The sequence below is a fragment of the Triturus cristatus genome, chromosome 3_2 (genome assembly GCF_964204655.1).
Source record: "Triturus cristatus chromosome 3_2, aTriCri1.1, whole genome shotgun sequence".
Lineage (NCBI taxonomy): Eukaryota > Metazoa > Chordata > Amphibia > Caudata > Salamandridae > Triturus > Triturus cristatus.
Window position 1 is genome coordinate 1,179,867,572 of NC_140584.1, and position 14,509 is coordinate 1,179,882,080.

Consider the following 14,509-nt stretch of genomic DNA (forward strand, 5'->3'; position numbering starts at 1 on the left):
GGTAAACTGAGAGCACACCACGTCTGTGTAAAAAGTCTTGAAACAAACTCAACGACATTCATTGATTCATAAATGTTATTTCGAATCTATATATGATTTTGAGGTCAGCTCAACGGCCCATCGCGTTTCTGACGTGAAATGTTCACCGAAGTTTCACAATCATCGAGGAATGAATTGAGAATCGGATGTGATTCTGTTCTACCTGCAACTGTAGTTTGTTTCCGGTAGTTTTACACTTGTGCCCCTACTGCTGACGAGGCGCTATGCGAAGACCGGTTGCCAATGAAGTTGTTTGAAATGAATTCATGTGGTGAACTGTTTTTGGAAATATTCTTAGCTTTTACCATGAATCCATTCCAGAAACAATTGCGCATCACTGCCTGGCTGTGTCCGATTCAGGGGCCTGGAAAACGAGCGGAACACTTATCGCACGAGAAAACCCAAGTCTTCTGACGTAATATCCTTAGTCCTGGCTCTGGTGTAGGCAAAGATCCAACCCTTAAACGGTAATTCCTCATTCTTGAACCGTCATCAGTGAACGGCTGCAAGCAGCCTCGAACCCATGTGAAGGAGGGACTTCCTGCCAGTGGTCTGGACCGCGTGCAGGGCTTTGAGTGACAAGTGGATGGAGCAAGACTCCTGTGGTTCTCTGGTTGGCCATTGGCCCCATCTTCACCCTCTCAATTTGCATAACACGAGAGTGGACCCACAAGTACTGAGTTCTAATTGTGCAACTGATTCAAGGCCACTGGCTAAGATGGAATATAGACTAGTCCACCAACCAGGGCCGGCTTTGGGGCTGTGCGGCCAGTGCGGCTGCACTGGCCGCTGACCTGGAGGGGGGCACCGACCTAAGGAGGGGGAGGGGGCACTTGTTTAGCAATAACTGCTGCAGTGTTCCCTGTGTGTCCAGTTTTCAGGCAATAATAAGAATGTCAAGATAACTCTTGTAATTAAGGTTCCTGCTAGAGAGAGAAATCTGAGTTTTGTCCAGTGGCAGTTTTGACTCACCATAAAGTAGCGCAGAGGGTTAATATGCCTGCTGCAAAGAACAGATCTGTATTCTATGTGGATAGCTGAGTGAATTAGTAAAGCCAGCCTTTACCAGAGTTTTTAGACAAATTAAATGTATGTGAGAGAGGGGCTATGGAGAGATGAGGGGCACTTTTGCCGGGTGGTAGTGAGGGACTCCAAGGAGGAGGTCATGGGGAGGATGGGAGGGCATCAAAAAAGATTGTTGCACCGAGCGCCACCATCGTTAAAGTTGGCCCTTCCCTACTGTTGTGCGGACTGGAATTGAAATTCTAATTTATATAATTCCAGAGGCCGGTGCTTCCCTAAGGCAAGTTGTTGTAAAGACTTGCGTGGTAAAGGGACGAGTGGTAACAACACGTTCGTTGTACTGCCTGCATTGTAAATGCATGTGTGGTAAACGCATGCGTGATTCTATCATACAACCGCATGAGATAGACCCGCTCTCTAAACTTCCCTTCTAAGATGTATGGATAGCGGTATCTGTTCTCATGTACACAGAATGTGAATAGCAGCGGCTTCTTATCTAACACCAAGAGGGTTTCTACGTACATTGTACAATGTGTGTGTTTGTGAAGCCTGCTCCAAGTGGTCTGTGTCCCCCCTCATGGTGTTAAAAACCCAGTGGGTATAGGAAATGCCCTAGAAGGGATGAAGACGATACCTCAAGCTCAGAATGGTGAATGTGGATGAAACCTGAAGAAGGCTGATCAATGGAATAGTGTTGTTGGACCCAAACTCCATCAGTTGAAACATCTTCAAGAATAATAGAGATGAACAAGACAACCTACCCCCACATTTCAAGAAACTGCTCTCAGTAGCTGTTAAGCGCTTACCGGACTTCACCGAGCAGTGGATGTGTGCCTTGGACTCGTAGTAGACCCAGTCGAATCCGGCTTCCGCCGCTAGCCGGGCCAGCATGCCGTACTTGTTACGGTCCCGGTCTGAGGTGGTAATGTCCACCGCTCGTCCTTCATAGTGCAGCGACTCATCAGAGTGGTGACCATCTTCATCCCAGCCCTCGGTGACCCGCAGTTTGACCCCGGGCCACTGGTTCATGACAGAAATGGCCAGGGAGTTTAGCCGGTCTTTGCAGCGCTGGCGGGGACAAGATGAGAAACGTTTTTAGGGTCATGCAGTTACACCCCCCACTACCTCCCTGAAAATTCAATTCAATTCATGGCATTTATAGAGCGCACAGCTACCTCCGAAGAGGTGTCACGGCACACGCTTTAGACCCGACTCATAGTTTACTGCTGTGCCCTCATTATACACCAACTTACAAAGGTGCAATACACCAATTATACACACACACTTTCAAGGGTGCAGTGCACCAATTATACACACACTTTCAAGGGTGCAGTGCACCAATTATACACACACACACACTTTCAACGGTTCAGTGCACCACTTATACACAAACAATTCCAAGGGTGCAGTGCACCATTTATACACACACACACTTCCAAGGGTGCAGTGTACTAATTATACACACACACTTCCAAGGGTGCAGTGTACCAATTACACACACACTTCCAAGGGTGCTGTGCACCAATTATAAACCAACTTCCAAGCATGCAGATCACCAATTATACACACACACTTCCAAGGGTGCGGTACACCAGTTATACACACACACACACACTTCCAAGGGTGCAGTGTACCAATTATACGCACACATTTCCAAGGGTGTGGTGCACCAAATATACACCAATGTCAAAACATGTGGGGCAGCAATTATACACACACACACTTCCAAGGGTGCAGTGTACCAATTACACACACACACTTCCAAGGGTGCAGTGTACCAATTACACACACACACTTCCAAGGGTGTGGTGCACCAAATATACACCAACGTCAAAGCATGTAGGGCAGCAATTATACACACACTTCCAAGGGTGCGGTGCACCAGTTAAACACACACACACACACTTCCAAGGGTGTGGTGCACCAAATATACACACACTTCCAAGGGTGCTGGGCACCAATTATAAACCAACTTCCAAGCATGCAGGGTACCAATTATACACACACACTTTCAAGGGTGCAGTGCACCAATTATACACACACACTTTCAAGGGTGCAGTGCACCAATTATACACCAACGTCAAAGCATGCAGGGCACCAATTACACACACACACACTTCCAAGAGTGCAGTGTACCAATTATACACACACACTTCCAAGAGTGCAGCGTACCAATTATACACCAAATTCCATGGGTGCAGAGCATCAATTATACACAAATACTTCGAAGGGTACAGTACACCAATTCTACACACCCACACTTTCAAGGGTGCAGTGCATCAATTATACACACACTTCCAAGGGTGCAGTGCACCAATTATATAAACATACTTCCAATGGTGCAGTGCAACAATTATATCAACACACTTCTAAGAGTGGGTAAGTTTTGAAAAAATATATATTTTACATTATTTCCATTCTCCTTAACTCCCCCTCCCCACCCAATAAGAACCCTCCGGCCCGCCACCCCCCACCCAATGAGAACCCTCCGGCCCGCCACCCACCACCCAATGAGAACCCTTCGTCCTGCCACCCACCACCCAATGAGAACCCTCTGGCCCCGCCACGCACCATCGTGACTGTTAACCTTGCCACTGACACTAAATGAAAGCATCTTATTGGAATACCACAATATCTCCACACCCTTCTCCCAGAAACCCACAGACTAAAAGACATTTGAAGTCACACGGTTCCATGAACGTGCAGTCGGATGGGCCAGGGTTGGAACCTGTCTCACAAAAAGGAAAACAAGAGAGCGACAAACCTTCACTAGGCAGGGCCTGCTCCATGGGTGAAGCATGGGCTGGTTTGCTGCATTGGATGTGATGACACCAGTTGTGATCAAAGTGTTGTGTCTGGACTGATCTTCCTTTGCACGCGGTGTGACTCGCGTCTCTCTCCTTGTTTAGGAGGTTTGGGGGAGGTGGGGGGACGGGACAAGTTACTGAACTGTAATGTTATTTTGTTCCTAAAACCAATAAAACATTTTTTTTTTAATAATGAATGTCTGGCATCAGGGCAGCGCTGCAGAATCACACCCCAGGAACCGGTTCCCCGAGCACACAACCTACAACTGCCTCATACTATAAAAGTAACAATGGGGTGATGGCCGACACAGCAGCGAATGCTCAGAGCACTTTGCATCCAGAGCCCCCAAGGAAATGAATCACTGTAGCTACAAATTAAACTCAAGCAATACAAAAGGAAAGTACACTGCGCTCCAGGCTCAACCACGGGTCATCACACCACCGGTCTCAGTGCGTGGCACTGAAATCACCACTAGAAAACAGTGAAGCACCCAGGAGCATGGACAGTACATACGAGGCGCTATAACATGACACCATCCTCTTATATCGAACCTAGAACAGTCGTCGCGCCATGGAGTACAGTCTACAAGTGCAGGTCGAACTGTACACTCCTCATATTGGCAAACACTCCACCACCTTTATATGTCTGAGTGAGATCTGGAAGGCTTACCTGTGTCTGGCCTGGTATGACATGCCAGTGTCCATTCATGCATCACCCTCCCAGCCCTCACTAATGCTATTTTAGGAAGATGTCTCGTTACCCCACATGCTTTGTTTACACATGCCATTACAACGCCGTCATTACAATGACTGTGTTGTAACAACGCATGTCAATTACTCCGCAAGTCGTTACACTGACTTGCTCTGGGGGCGCTTGATGTTGGAATAGTGTAATTTACTGTTCCAACTCCAGTCTGTCAACAGTAGGGAAGGCGTTAGCTTTTCAATCCAACACCTTCTGACCCATTGAGCAAGTCATTGTAACAACTTGAGGAGTAATGTCATGCATTGGAACAACGCAGTCGTTGTAAAGACCGCGTTGTAATGGCATACGGTGTTCCGATTTTGGGGTAAGCGATGTTTACCCTATTATAGCATCAGCAACCGATGGTAGCTCAAACAAGCCACGTGATAGCACCTTTATACCGCTTCACCCTCTTACACTCAGAGAAGACAAAACTGCTGAGTGGCATCTCCATCACCAAGAACTGCACCAGTGAACAGGCATAAACCACTCATCAGCGGAACAGGCATAGAAGAATGGAGACATCAGCCACAAGCCGCTGGCCCAAAATGGCAGCTCCCAAGAAACGACATGCCACGGCCGCTCCTTGACATCCTACACTGACAGTCGTATAAGATTGACTGCTCTAAAGTCCATCCAGTAGGTCTCTCGACCTTCTCTCACTCCAACCTACACCTTCTCAGAACCATAAACATAAACTAAATTCTCAGAATGAACAACCCAGGGCAGCAATCAGCAAAGTGTACTGTGACCATAAAGAGTGGCACAGTGGGAAGTGCAGGGCTGATCAAAGCGGTCCGCGTACTAAAAACCAAAACTGCACCCCGGTCTCTCACACTTCTTCACCCATCGCAGTCAGCGCTGCAATCATAACACGATAACCGCATCTCGGCTGGCCTCACGCACGACATGGAAACACTTCCCACATAGAATCAAAAGAAAGACAACACCCTTCCACCCACACACCTTACACAATGCTGCATTTTACTCATGCAGACAAGAGTTTCAGTGCCCCACAGCAGGGGGTGTTATATAAATGTTACAATGCAGTCCAATACAATGGCCCAAGGACCACTTCCATGCCAAATGATTCACGAAAGCCATAGACTTTGTGAATGATTTCCATTTAGAATCCTTGCATGTAAATGTATCTTTGCGACATCACGCCTCCCTAAAGGTGTCTTAAATAATCAAAAACCAAACAAAACTATCGAAATGAGGTGGGTGAAGTCACAGGGTATAAAACAATGTTTGTGATGGGGAGTCCCAGTGATGGCCAGTGGATGGACCCTGGACATCCTGGAGCGAAATTTAAGCGAAAAATGAAAAGGAAGAAGGTACCATACTCTGCCTCGCGCTGCAGCCCCCTATGACGGGAGAAAGCTACATCACACTCAAGGGGTGAACAGGCACGCAGAGCCGGAACATACCTTAGCTCTGTCCATCTTTGGATAGCAAGATCCTGCACAACTGAGCCTGTCTCAGGAGGACTGCAGCCGTCAGAGCCTGTGCTGGAAGTCTAGGATGAGAGAAGTCTGCCTTTCCAGCGCAAGCGTGCAATCCGCAAGATCTGCCTTAGTTTTGTGCTTCATTCAATTTTATGGGCTTCAAGGCACATCATGGTTTGCAGATCATCATAGTAATAATAAGGAGATGTAGGAAAGACCCGTACAATTTGTCCAAAGTTTGAATGAAGTGATATTTGACGCGTCTGAGCTCTACGACTCTTATGCTTCTTCCAGCAGAGGCATCCTTCGTGTAGTGCCAGGCTGGCTCTACGAAGAAAGGTGGTCATTGGCCATTGCTCCTCACCACTTCTAGAATTACTTTATGTCCCCACGGGCATCAGTCAAGTTGAACCTACCTCGAGGATCCCAAAATCAATGCTGCTGAGTCCAGCCTATTGATTTATTTAGGAAAAAAGGTTTGCTGCAATCTTCCCATAGATGCAGAACATAGGATAATATGAGGATTCTCAGAGTGGAAAACATGTTCTATTCTCTGGGTGCGTGACAGATAAAAGGTGGCATCTTTTACTGGGACTAATGTTCACCTGCTGGACAAACTATAGGGTCTTTGAGGCAACTAATGGTAAATATGTTGTATGCCTACATCCAGCCATGGAGAATATCCAGCCTCAGCCAGGGAGGACGTTCAACTGAACCTTCTCCATCTCTCCGCCCCGATCACTAAACCTTCAGAGGATCCATTCCGCACCACTAAACCTTCAAAGGATCCTCCCCTGAGCACTAAACCTTCACAGGATCCATCTCTGACCACTAAACCTTCACAGGATCCACCTCTGACCACTACACCTTTACATGATCCATCTCTGACCACAAAACCTTCACAGGATCCACCTCTGACCACTACACCTTCACAGGATCCACCTCTGACCACTAAACCTTCAAAGGATTCACCTCTGACCACTAAACCTTCACAGGATCCATCTCTGACCACTAAACCTTCACAGGATCCACCTCTGACTACTACACCTTCACATGATCCATCTCTGACCACAAAACCTTCACATGATCCACCTCTGACCACTACACCTTCAGGGATCCACCTCTGACCACTAAACCTTCAAAGGATCCACCTCTGACCACTAAACTTTCACAGGATCCATCTCTGACCACTAAACCTTCACAGGATCCACCTCTGACCACTACAGCTTCACATGATCCATCTCAGACCACAAAACCTTCACAGGATCCACCTCTGACAACTATACCTTCACAGGGTCCACCTCTGACCACTAAACCTTCACAGGAAACACCTCTGACCACTAAACCTTCAAAGGATCCACCCCTGACCACACAACCTTCACAGGATCCACCTCTGACCACTATACCTTCACAGGATCCACCTCTGACCACTAAACCTTCAAAGGATCCACCCCTGACCACTAAACCTTCAAAGGATCCACTTCTGACCACTACACCTTCACATGATCCTCCCTTGAGCACTAAACCTTCACAGGATCCATTCCTGACCACTTAACCTTCTCAGGATCCGCTCCTGAACACTAACCCTTCACAGGATCCATTCCTGATCACTAAACCTTCACAGGAACCATCTCTGACCACTAAACCTTCTCAGGATCCACTCCTGAACACCAACCCTTCACAGTATCCACACCTGACTACTAAACCTTCACACGCCCCCCCCCACCCCCCCCCCGGCTCCCCCCGACTACTAAACCTTCACAGGATCCATCTCTGACCACTAAACCTTCTCAGACTCCACTCACTCCTGAACACTAACCCTTCACAGGATCCATTCCTGACCACGAAACCTTCACAGGATCCACTCCTGACCACTAAACCTTCCCAGGATCCCCCCTGAGCACTAAGCCTTCACAGGATCCACCCCTGACCACTAAACCTTCACAGGATCCATTCCTGACCACTAAACCTTTACAGGATCCGTCTCTGACCACTAACCCTTCACAGGATCCACACCTGACTACTAAACTTTCTCAGGATCCCCTCCTGAACACTAACCCTTCACCGGAACCATTCCTGATCGCTAAACCTTCACATGATCCACACCTGACCACAAAACCTTCACAGGATCCACTCCTGACCAATAACCCTTCACAGGATCCACACCTGATCATTAAACCTTCACAGGATCCCCCACTGTTGTACTTTGGATTGTTGCTGTGGTTGTTATAAGGCATGATCGGCCTTTAGTGTGGCATCACAGCACCTTACGTTGTCTTAGGAATTTCATTCTAGGTGATTGTGAGGTCTCATCACAGACAACGGTCTGAAGAGGACTGTGGACTTGTGCTGTCGTGGGCCAAGAAATGTGTCTGTTTTAGGTCAACGTGTTGGACTTAAAGGGTTGTGGGTTTTCAGGGTGAGGCAGGACGGCTCTGCTGTAGTTGTAATTGTAAATTGCGTTTATTGCTCACTTACTACCCCTGACAAGGCATTGAAGCGCTTTGTGGCGGGTAGCACGCTACTCCAGAACCCATGATTAGAGTTAAAGTTATACACTTAGTCGATTGGTATTAGGTGCTTCCTGTTTTCCTTGTGAATCAGTTGTAGTAAATGTATTTAGTTTGTGCTCCTGAGGCCTCATGCATTCAGCAGTGTTTTCAGAATGGATACAATGTTAGAATAGAATAGAAAGGGGAGTTGTGAGCTGTTACTGGGAGTAGTGGGCATGTGAACCTGTTAGTTGGGTGAATTGGATAAAAAGGGGGTGGAAGTTGGGGAAGGGTGTTCAGGGTTCATAGTTGTTAGAAGGATGAGTCAGAGCGAGGAGGGATGTCACACATGTTGTTGTTATATACACATGTATAGAGACATGCACACATATTTAACTATGTACTCATATGCATGCATGAATATATATATAACTGACAGTAATGTTTTAGTAGCGAGAATAGCCCCTGCATATATACCCCTATCTATGTCCGTAGAAGCAGCAATATTTACATGGTCTTGCATACACACGTATGTTGTCTCATTAAGGTATTTTCCATTCAGCATGCATATCTATTACCTGACATATGTATTTTATTGAACAGATCAATGTTCCTGCTGCGGTGAATGGTCTTGTTTTGGGGAGTGCTTCAGCCACTCTGATGCAGATGACTGCACGGAATGGATGTAGATATGTGTCCTTAAAACAGGCATGTCAGAAGCTTTTGTGGGGCCAGGTGCTTAGAACGTTTGCAGGGCCCTCTTTACTGTCTTGAATAAAGATAACGCAGTCTTTGTCGCTAGATAGTGGTCCTGCTGCTTAAGTTGCATTGCAAAGGAACAGGTTAGATCTGCTCTGTATGCAAATACATGTTTTTGGTTTTTTCTATCTCAATTCTCTATTAATTTTTCAAAATGAGACAAATAATGATCTTCAGTCAAATGACATCCTATAAACATAAAATACTGACTGTACATAAACGTATAAGCAAAATAGGAACAGGAAAGGAACAAAAGAAGTGTTTTTTCAAGTACCGTATTTACATACTAGGAGCGTGGGCACCCCAAAAGGTTTTGGGCAAACCAACTCAGGCCGCCCCCCCCTTTGGGACGGCCTTTGGTTAAGGAACAGATTAGGGTTTCGGGGGGACTGGCACACACACGCACTGTGCCACCAGTCAGGGTTCAGGGTTCAGTTGAGGGAAGGAGGCACCGTGGATGGATTCAGGGATGGCACATCCCAGCCCAGGCTCCAGGGATGGGCAGAGCTGCCGGGGCACAGGCACAGGCGTTCCATCTCTGCGACCACATCAGTTGGTTGGCACAGTAGGACAGAGTTGACCACAGTCATGAAGGGCAGGATTGGCACAGGAATTAAAGTTCCTGGACAGACAATGATAGACAGAGTCTGCCACTTCTAGGACTGCATGGACTTATCGGATTGGCACGGGGATCTGGCACCTGTCGCCTACAGGCAGGGCCACTGACAACATGTAATTGTTTTACCACTGCACCTATGAATAAAGCTCCCAGTTTTCCATTTTTACAGATTTTTACGGATTAATACAGAGAGAAAACAATGTATTTCCTGCCTGTATTTTTAAAAGCGGAAAAATACTGAAAATTGTGCTTTTTGTGAAAGACTCTTCCTGCGGTCTTTCATGAACTCCAGACAAAAGATGAGCAGACAGCTCGGGGAGTCAAACCACAGGACGAGATTTCCTCAAATACGTGCATTTGTAGTATAATGCTAATAAGTACCTGTGATTGTACTGTTTTTTTTATATACGGCTGCTAAATTTGCTAAAACGCCAAGAGGCATCCGCGTATGAGTGCCCGGATAAGAGTAAAATGAATGTGGTAATATAACATTTTACAACTCCATTTATTCTCAAAACACAAAATAAATTGGGGTAAATAGCAATAAGATGGGCAAAAAATTATTATGGATAAATACAGATGGAAATGTAAAAAAATAAATACCATAAACTGGAGCCCTACTTATGAACGTGCCACATTTGCAACATATTCTATCGTCTGCTGCATAATATGTCCCCCCCCCCTTACTCTTAATTGCTGTAATTAGCCATTTAAAAAGGTGCACATTTGTCCTGGAAGTCAAAACATTCCTACTTGATAGCCTGAAACAAGGGCTTTTGTCTGAAGAGGGAAATAAACAACACAAACACCTAAATACAGTTCAAACTGAGTGGATAGAATAATTCATTATTTGCTGTTTTTAATTCCCCCTTAACACAGTTCTTAAAGCTTCAGTTATTTCATCAGGACATTACAGCTTTAGAAAAATCACAAATATGGTGCATCTCTCTTTAAGGTCCCATGTTTGGAATTCTAAAGGACCAACTGGCCAGACATGCACAAAATTGAAAAGTTTGTACCATCCTTCAGAGCTGATTTTTAAATTGAAAAATATGTTACATATAATCCATCTTTTCTTCAGTGCTTAATTTGAGTCGATGGGGCTGATTAGGATGGCAGTAAGACCGCCACCAACAGCCCGTCGGTAGCGATCTCACCGCCATCCTAAGCAAGTTTCCCACCCGCCACATTAGGATGACTGGTGGTTTGTTGGCAGTTGGCAAGAACTACCGCCACACATCCAACGGGCTCCTTGAGCCTGCCAGTGCGGGGGAGGCAGAGTAATGCCTACAGTGGTGGCGGTGCCCGCCAGGCACCACTGTAGGCATTCCAATGTTCCTTTCCGCCGGCCCTTTTATGGCGGTGAACCTGCTGTGAAAAGGCAGACGGACAGGGACATTGTGGGCCAGTAGCAGGCCCTCCTTGCCCACCTGGCCTTCAGTTTTCGTTTTTGGGGGCACCTAGGTGCCCACCTACATATCCCTATACCATGTGGCAGGCACAGCATGGTACCTGCCACATAGTGCAGGGATATGTACAGGGTGCATTCTTTGCATTGCGGTGGGTGCTGCAGCCAGCAGCACCCGCGGCAATGCAAAGAATACACGGTGCGACCACCCTGCAGGCGGTCACATTATAATCCTTACAGCAGGACCGCCGGCGGCTAGTCAGTCGTTCCCCATCCTAATCAGGTCCTTAATTCTCAACACTAGCACTTATAACAGTTTACCACATGGTGGCAGTGTTTCTCAATCTTTTAAGTGAACGCATCAGGACAGTTTTTAACAGATACACATTAAAAATAAATATCAGCTGGTGGGTGGCCTGGAGTAGGAGTGTGATGATTAGTAGCTGTGTAGTCCTGGAATCCAGCAGCAGCGGCAGGAGCTGGCGCCAGCTGCACAGGCCTTTTGAGAAATATCTTGGGCCCTAGCACTTATTTATTTAATTTTGACTCATTAAGCATGGCTTTTCTTCTGCATACGTTGATGAACATTGACACATAAATGGGTCCTTCACTGGTGGTTAAGGGAATACCGTTAATGTCACAGCTAAGAACAGATGGCATATGAGCACAGGCACCGAGTGCCCATTCACTTCTTGAGCAGTATGGAGTCATGGGACTGGCACGGCCATAGGGATTGCCATCTGCAGGACTGGATCATTTCAGCGATTGGTGCAGCAATTCCGAGTCTGCTGCTGCCACTGTGGTGTGTGGGGATTCAGAGCCTGCTGCCACTGAGGTGTGGGGATTCAGAGCCTGCTGCCGCTGTGGTGTGTGGGGATTCAGAGCCTGCTGCCACTGTGGTGTGTGGGGATTCAGAGCCTGCTGCCGCTGTGGTGTGTGGGGACTGGTAGATGGATTCAGAGCCTGCTGCCGCTGTGGTGCAGCAATTTCGAGTCTGCTGCTGCTGTGGTGTGGGGATTCAGAGCCTGCTGCTGCTGTGGTGTGGGGATAATGAGCCTGCTGCTGCTGTGGTGTGGGGATTCAGAGCCTGCTGCTGCTGTGGTGTGTGGATTCAGAGCCTGCTGCCACTGTGGTGCAGCAATTCCGAGTCTGCTGCTGCTGTGGTGTGGGGATTCAGAGCCTGCTGCCACTGTGGTGTGGGGATTCAGAGCCTGCTGCTGCTGTGGTGTGGGGATTCAGAGCCTGCTGCTGCTGTTGTGTGGGGATTCAGAGCCTGCTGCTGCTGTGGTGTGGGGATTCAGTCTGCTGCCGCTGTGGTGTGGGGATTCAGAGCCTGCTGCCACTGTGGTGTGTGGGGATTCAGAGCCTGTTGCCACTGTGGTGTGTGGGGATTCAGAGCCTGCTGCCGCTGTGGTGTGTGGGGACTGGTAGATGGATTCAGAGCCTGCTGCCGCTGTGGTGCAGCGATTCCGAGTCTGCTGCTGCTGTGGTGTGGGGATTCAGAGCCTGCTGCTGCTGTGGTGTGGGGATACAGAGCCTGCTGCTGCTGTGGTGTGGGGATTCAGAGCCTGCTGCTGCTGTGGTGTGTGGATTCAGAGCCTGCTGCCACTGTGGTGCAGCAATTCCGAGTCTGCTGCTGCTGTGGTGTGGGGATTCAGAGCCTGCTGCCACTGTGGTGTGGGGATTCAGAGCCTGCTGCTGCTGTGGTGTGGGGATTCAGAGCCTGCTGCTGCTGTGGTGTGGGGATTCAGAGCCTGCTGCTGCTGTGGTGTGGGGATTCAGAGTCTGCTGCCGCTGTGGTGTGGGGATTCAGAGCCTGCTGCCGCCTGCTGCTGCTGTGGTGTAGGGATTCAGAGGCTGCTGCTGCTGTGGTGTAGGGATTCAGAGTCTGCTGCCGCTGTGGTGTGGGGATTCAGAGCCTGCTGCTGCTGTGGTGTGTGGGGTTGGTAGAGGGATTCAGACCCTGCTGCCACTGTGGTGTGGGGATTCAGACCCTGCTGCCACTGTGGTGTGGGAGCTGGTAGAGGGATTCAGACCCTGCTGCCACTGTGGTGTGGGGATTCAGAGGCTGCTGCCGCTGTGGTGTAGGGATTCAGAGCCTGCTGCCACTGTGGTGTGGGGATTCAGACCCTGCTGCCACTGTGGTTTGGGAGCTGGTAGAGGGATTCAGACCCTGCTGCCACTGAGGTGTGGGGATCCAGAGCCTGCTTCCACTGTGGTGTGGGGATTCAGAGCCTGCTGCCACTGTGGTGTGGGGATTCAGAGGCTGCTGCTGCTGTGGTGTAGGGATTCAGAGTCTGCTGCCGCTGTGGTGTGGGGGGTAGAGGGATACAGACCCTGCTGCCACTGAGGTGTGGGGATTTAGAGACTGCTGCAGGTGAGGTGTGGGGGCTGGTAGAGGGATTCAGAACCTGGTACTACCACCGTGATGTGGAGGGACTAGTTAAGGGATTCTGAGCCTGGTACCACTGTGATGTGGAGGGACTAGTTAAGGGATTCTGAGCCTGGTACCACCGTGCTGCAGGGAGGACTAGTAGAGGGACACAGCGCCTGGTACCTCTGCGGTGTGGAAGGGAGTAGTTATTTGGTTAGGAGTGTGGTTTAGAGAGAGGGTTGTGATTTGAGTGAGGCTTGTAGTTAGTACTGTTGTAAGGAAGGGCTCATTTTAGGGGGATGTTTAAGATTAGGTGTAGACCTGGGCGAAATGTAAATTACATCAGTGAAGTTTGTGAAATTTTCTGAATTTCGTCCTATGTGAAATTCAAAAGATTTCTCAAAATTTCAGATGGTTTGATTGTGCATCTTTTTTACCGATGGGAAATCGATTCCCAGAGGAGAGAAGGGATCGTGGAAGGGTTGAGAGACCCTGACTAAAGCCAGTAAGAGCAAACCATTTCAAAGTTACAGTGAGTAGGACAATTGGGAAACAACCACACACTGTAGTTCACCACAAACATTCTTTGACTCCCATTCACATCCCCTTTCGTCTCATCTGCTTAGAAGCAGAAGATAAAATCTGTTTGAAAATCAATCCAAGTCTGCATATCCACATATTTTATTGTGGCTGAAATCAGTTTATACAAGCCTAAATGCGATATGCCAGTTATTGCGGACACATGTTTTCACTTCTGAGGGAAGTAAACAATTTAACTCGTTCCGTGCTCATGAC

General features: G+C 48.0%; 1 protein-coding gene across 2 annotated transcripts in view; it reads right to left on the reverse strand.

Moving 5' to 3' along the window:
- Positions 1-14,509, reverse strand: part of IHH (Indian hedgehog signaling molecule) — a 212,725-nt gene that overhangs the window by 77,238 nt on the left and 120,978 nt on the right. For both annotated transcript variants that reach the window (XM_085650068.1, XM_085650069.1), the window contains exon 2: positions 1,869-2,130. In XM_085650068.1, coding sequence (XP_085506194.1) covers positions 1,869-2,130 — 262 coding nt within the window. The remainder of the gene's footprint in view (positions 1-1,868; positions 2,131-14,509) is intronic.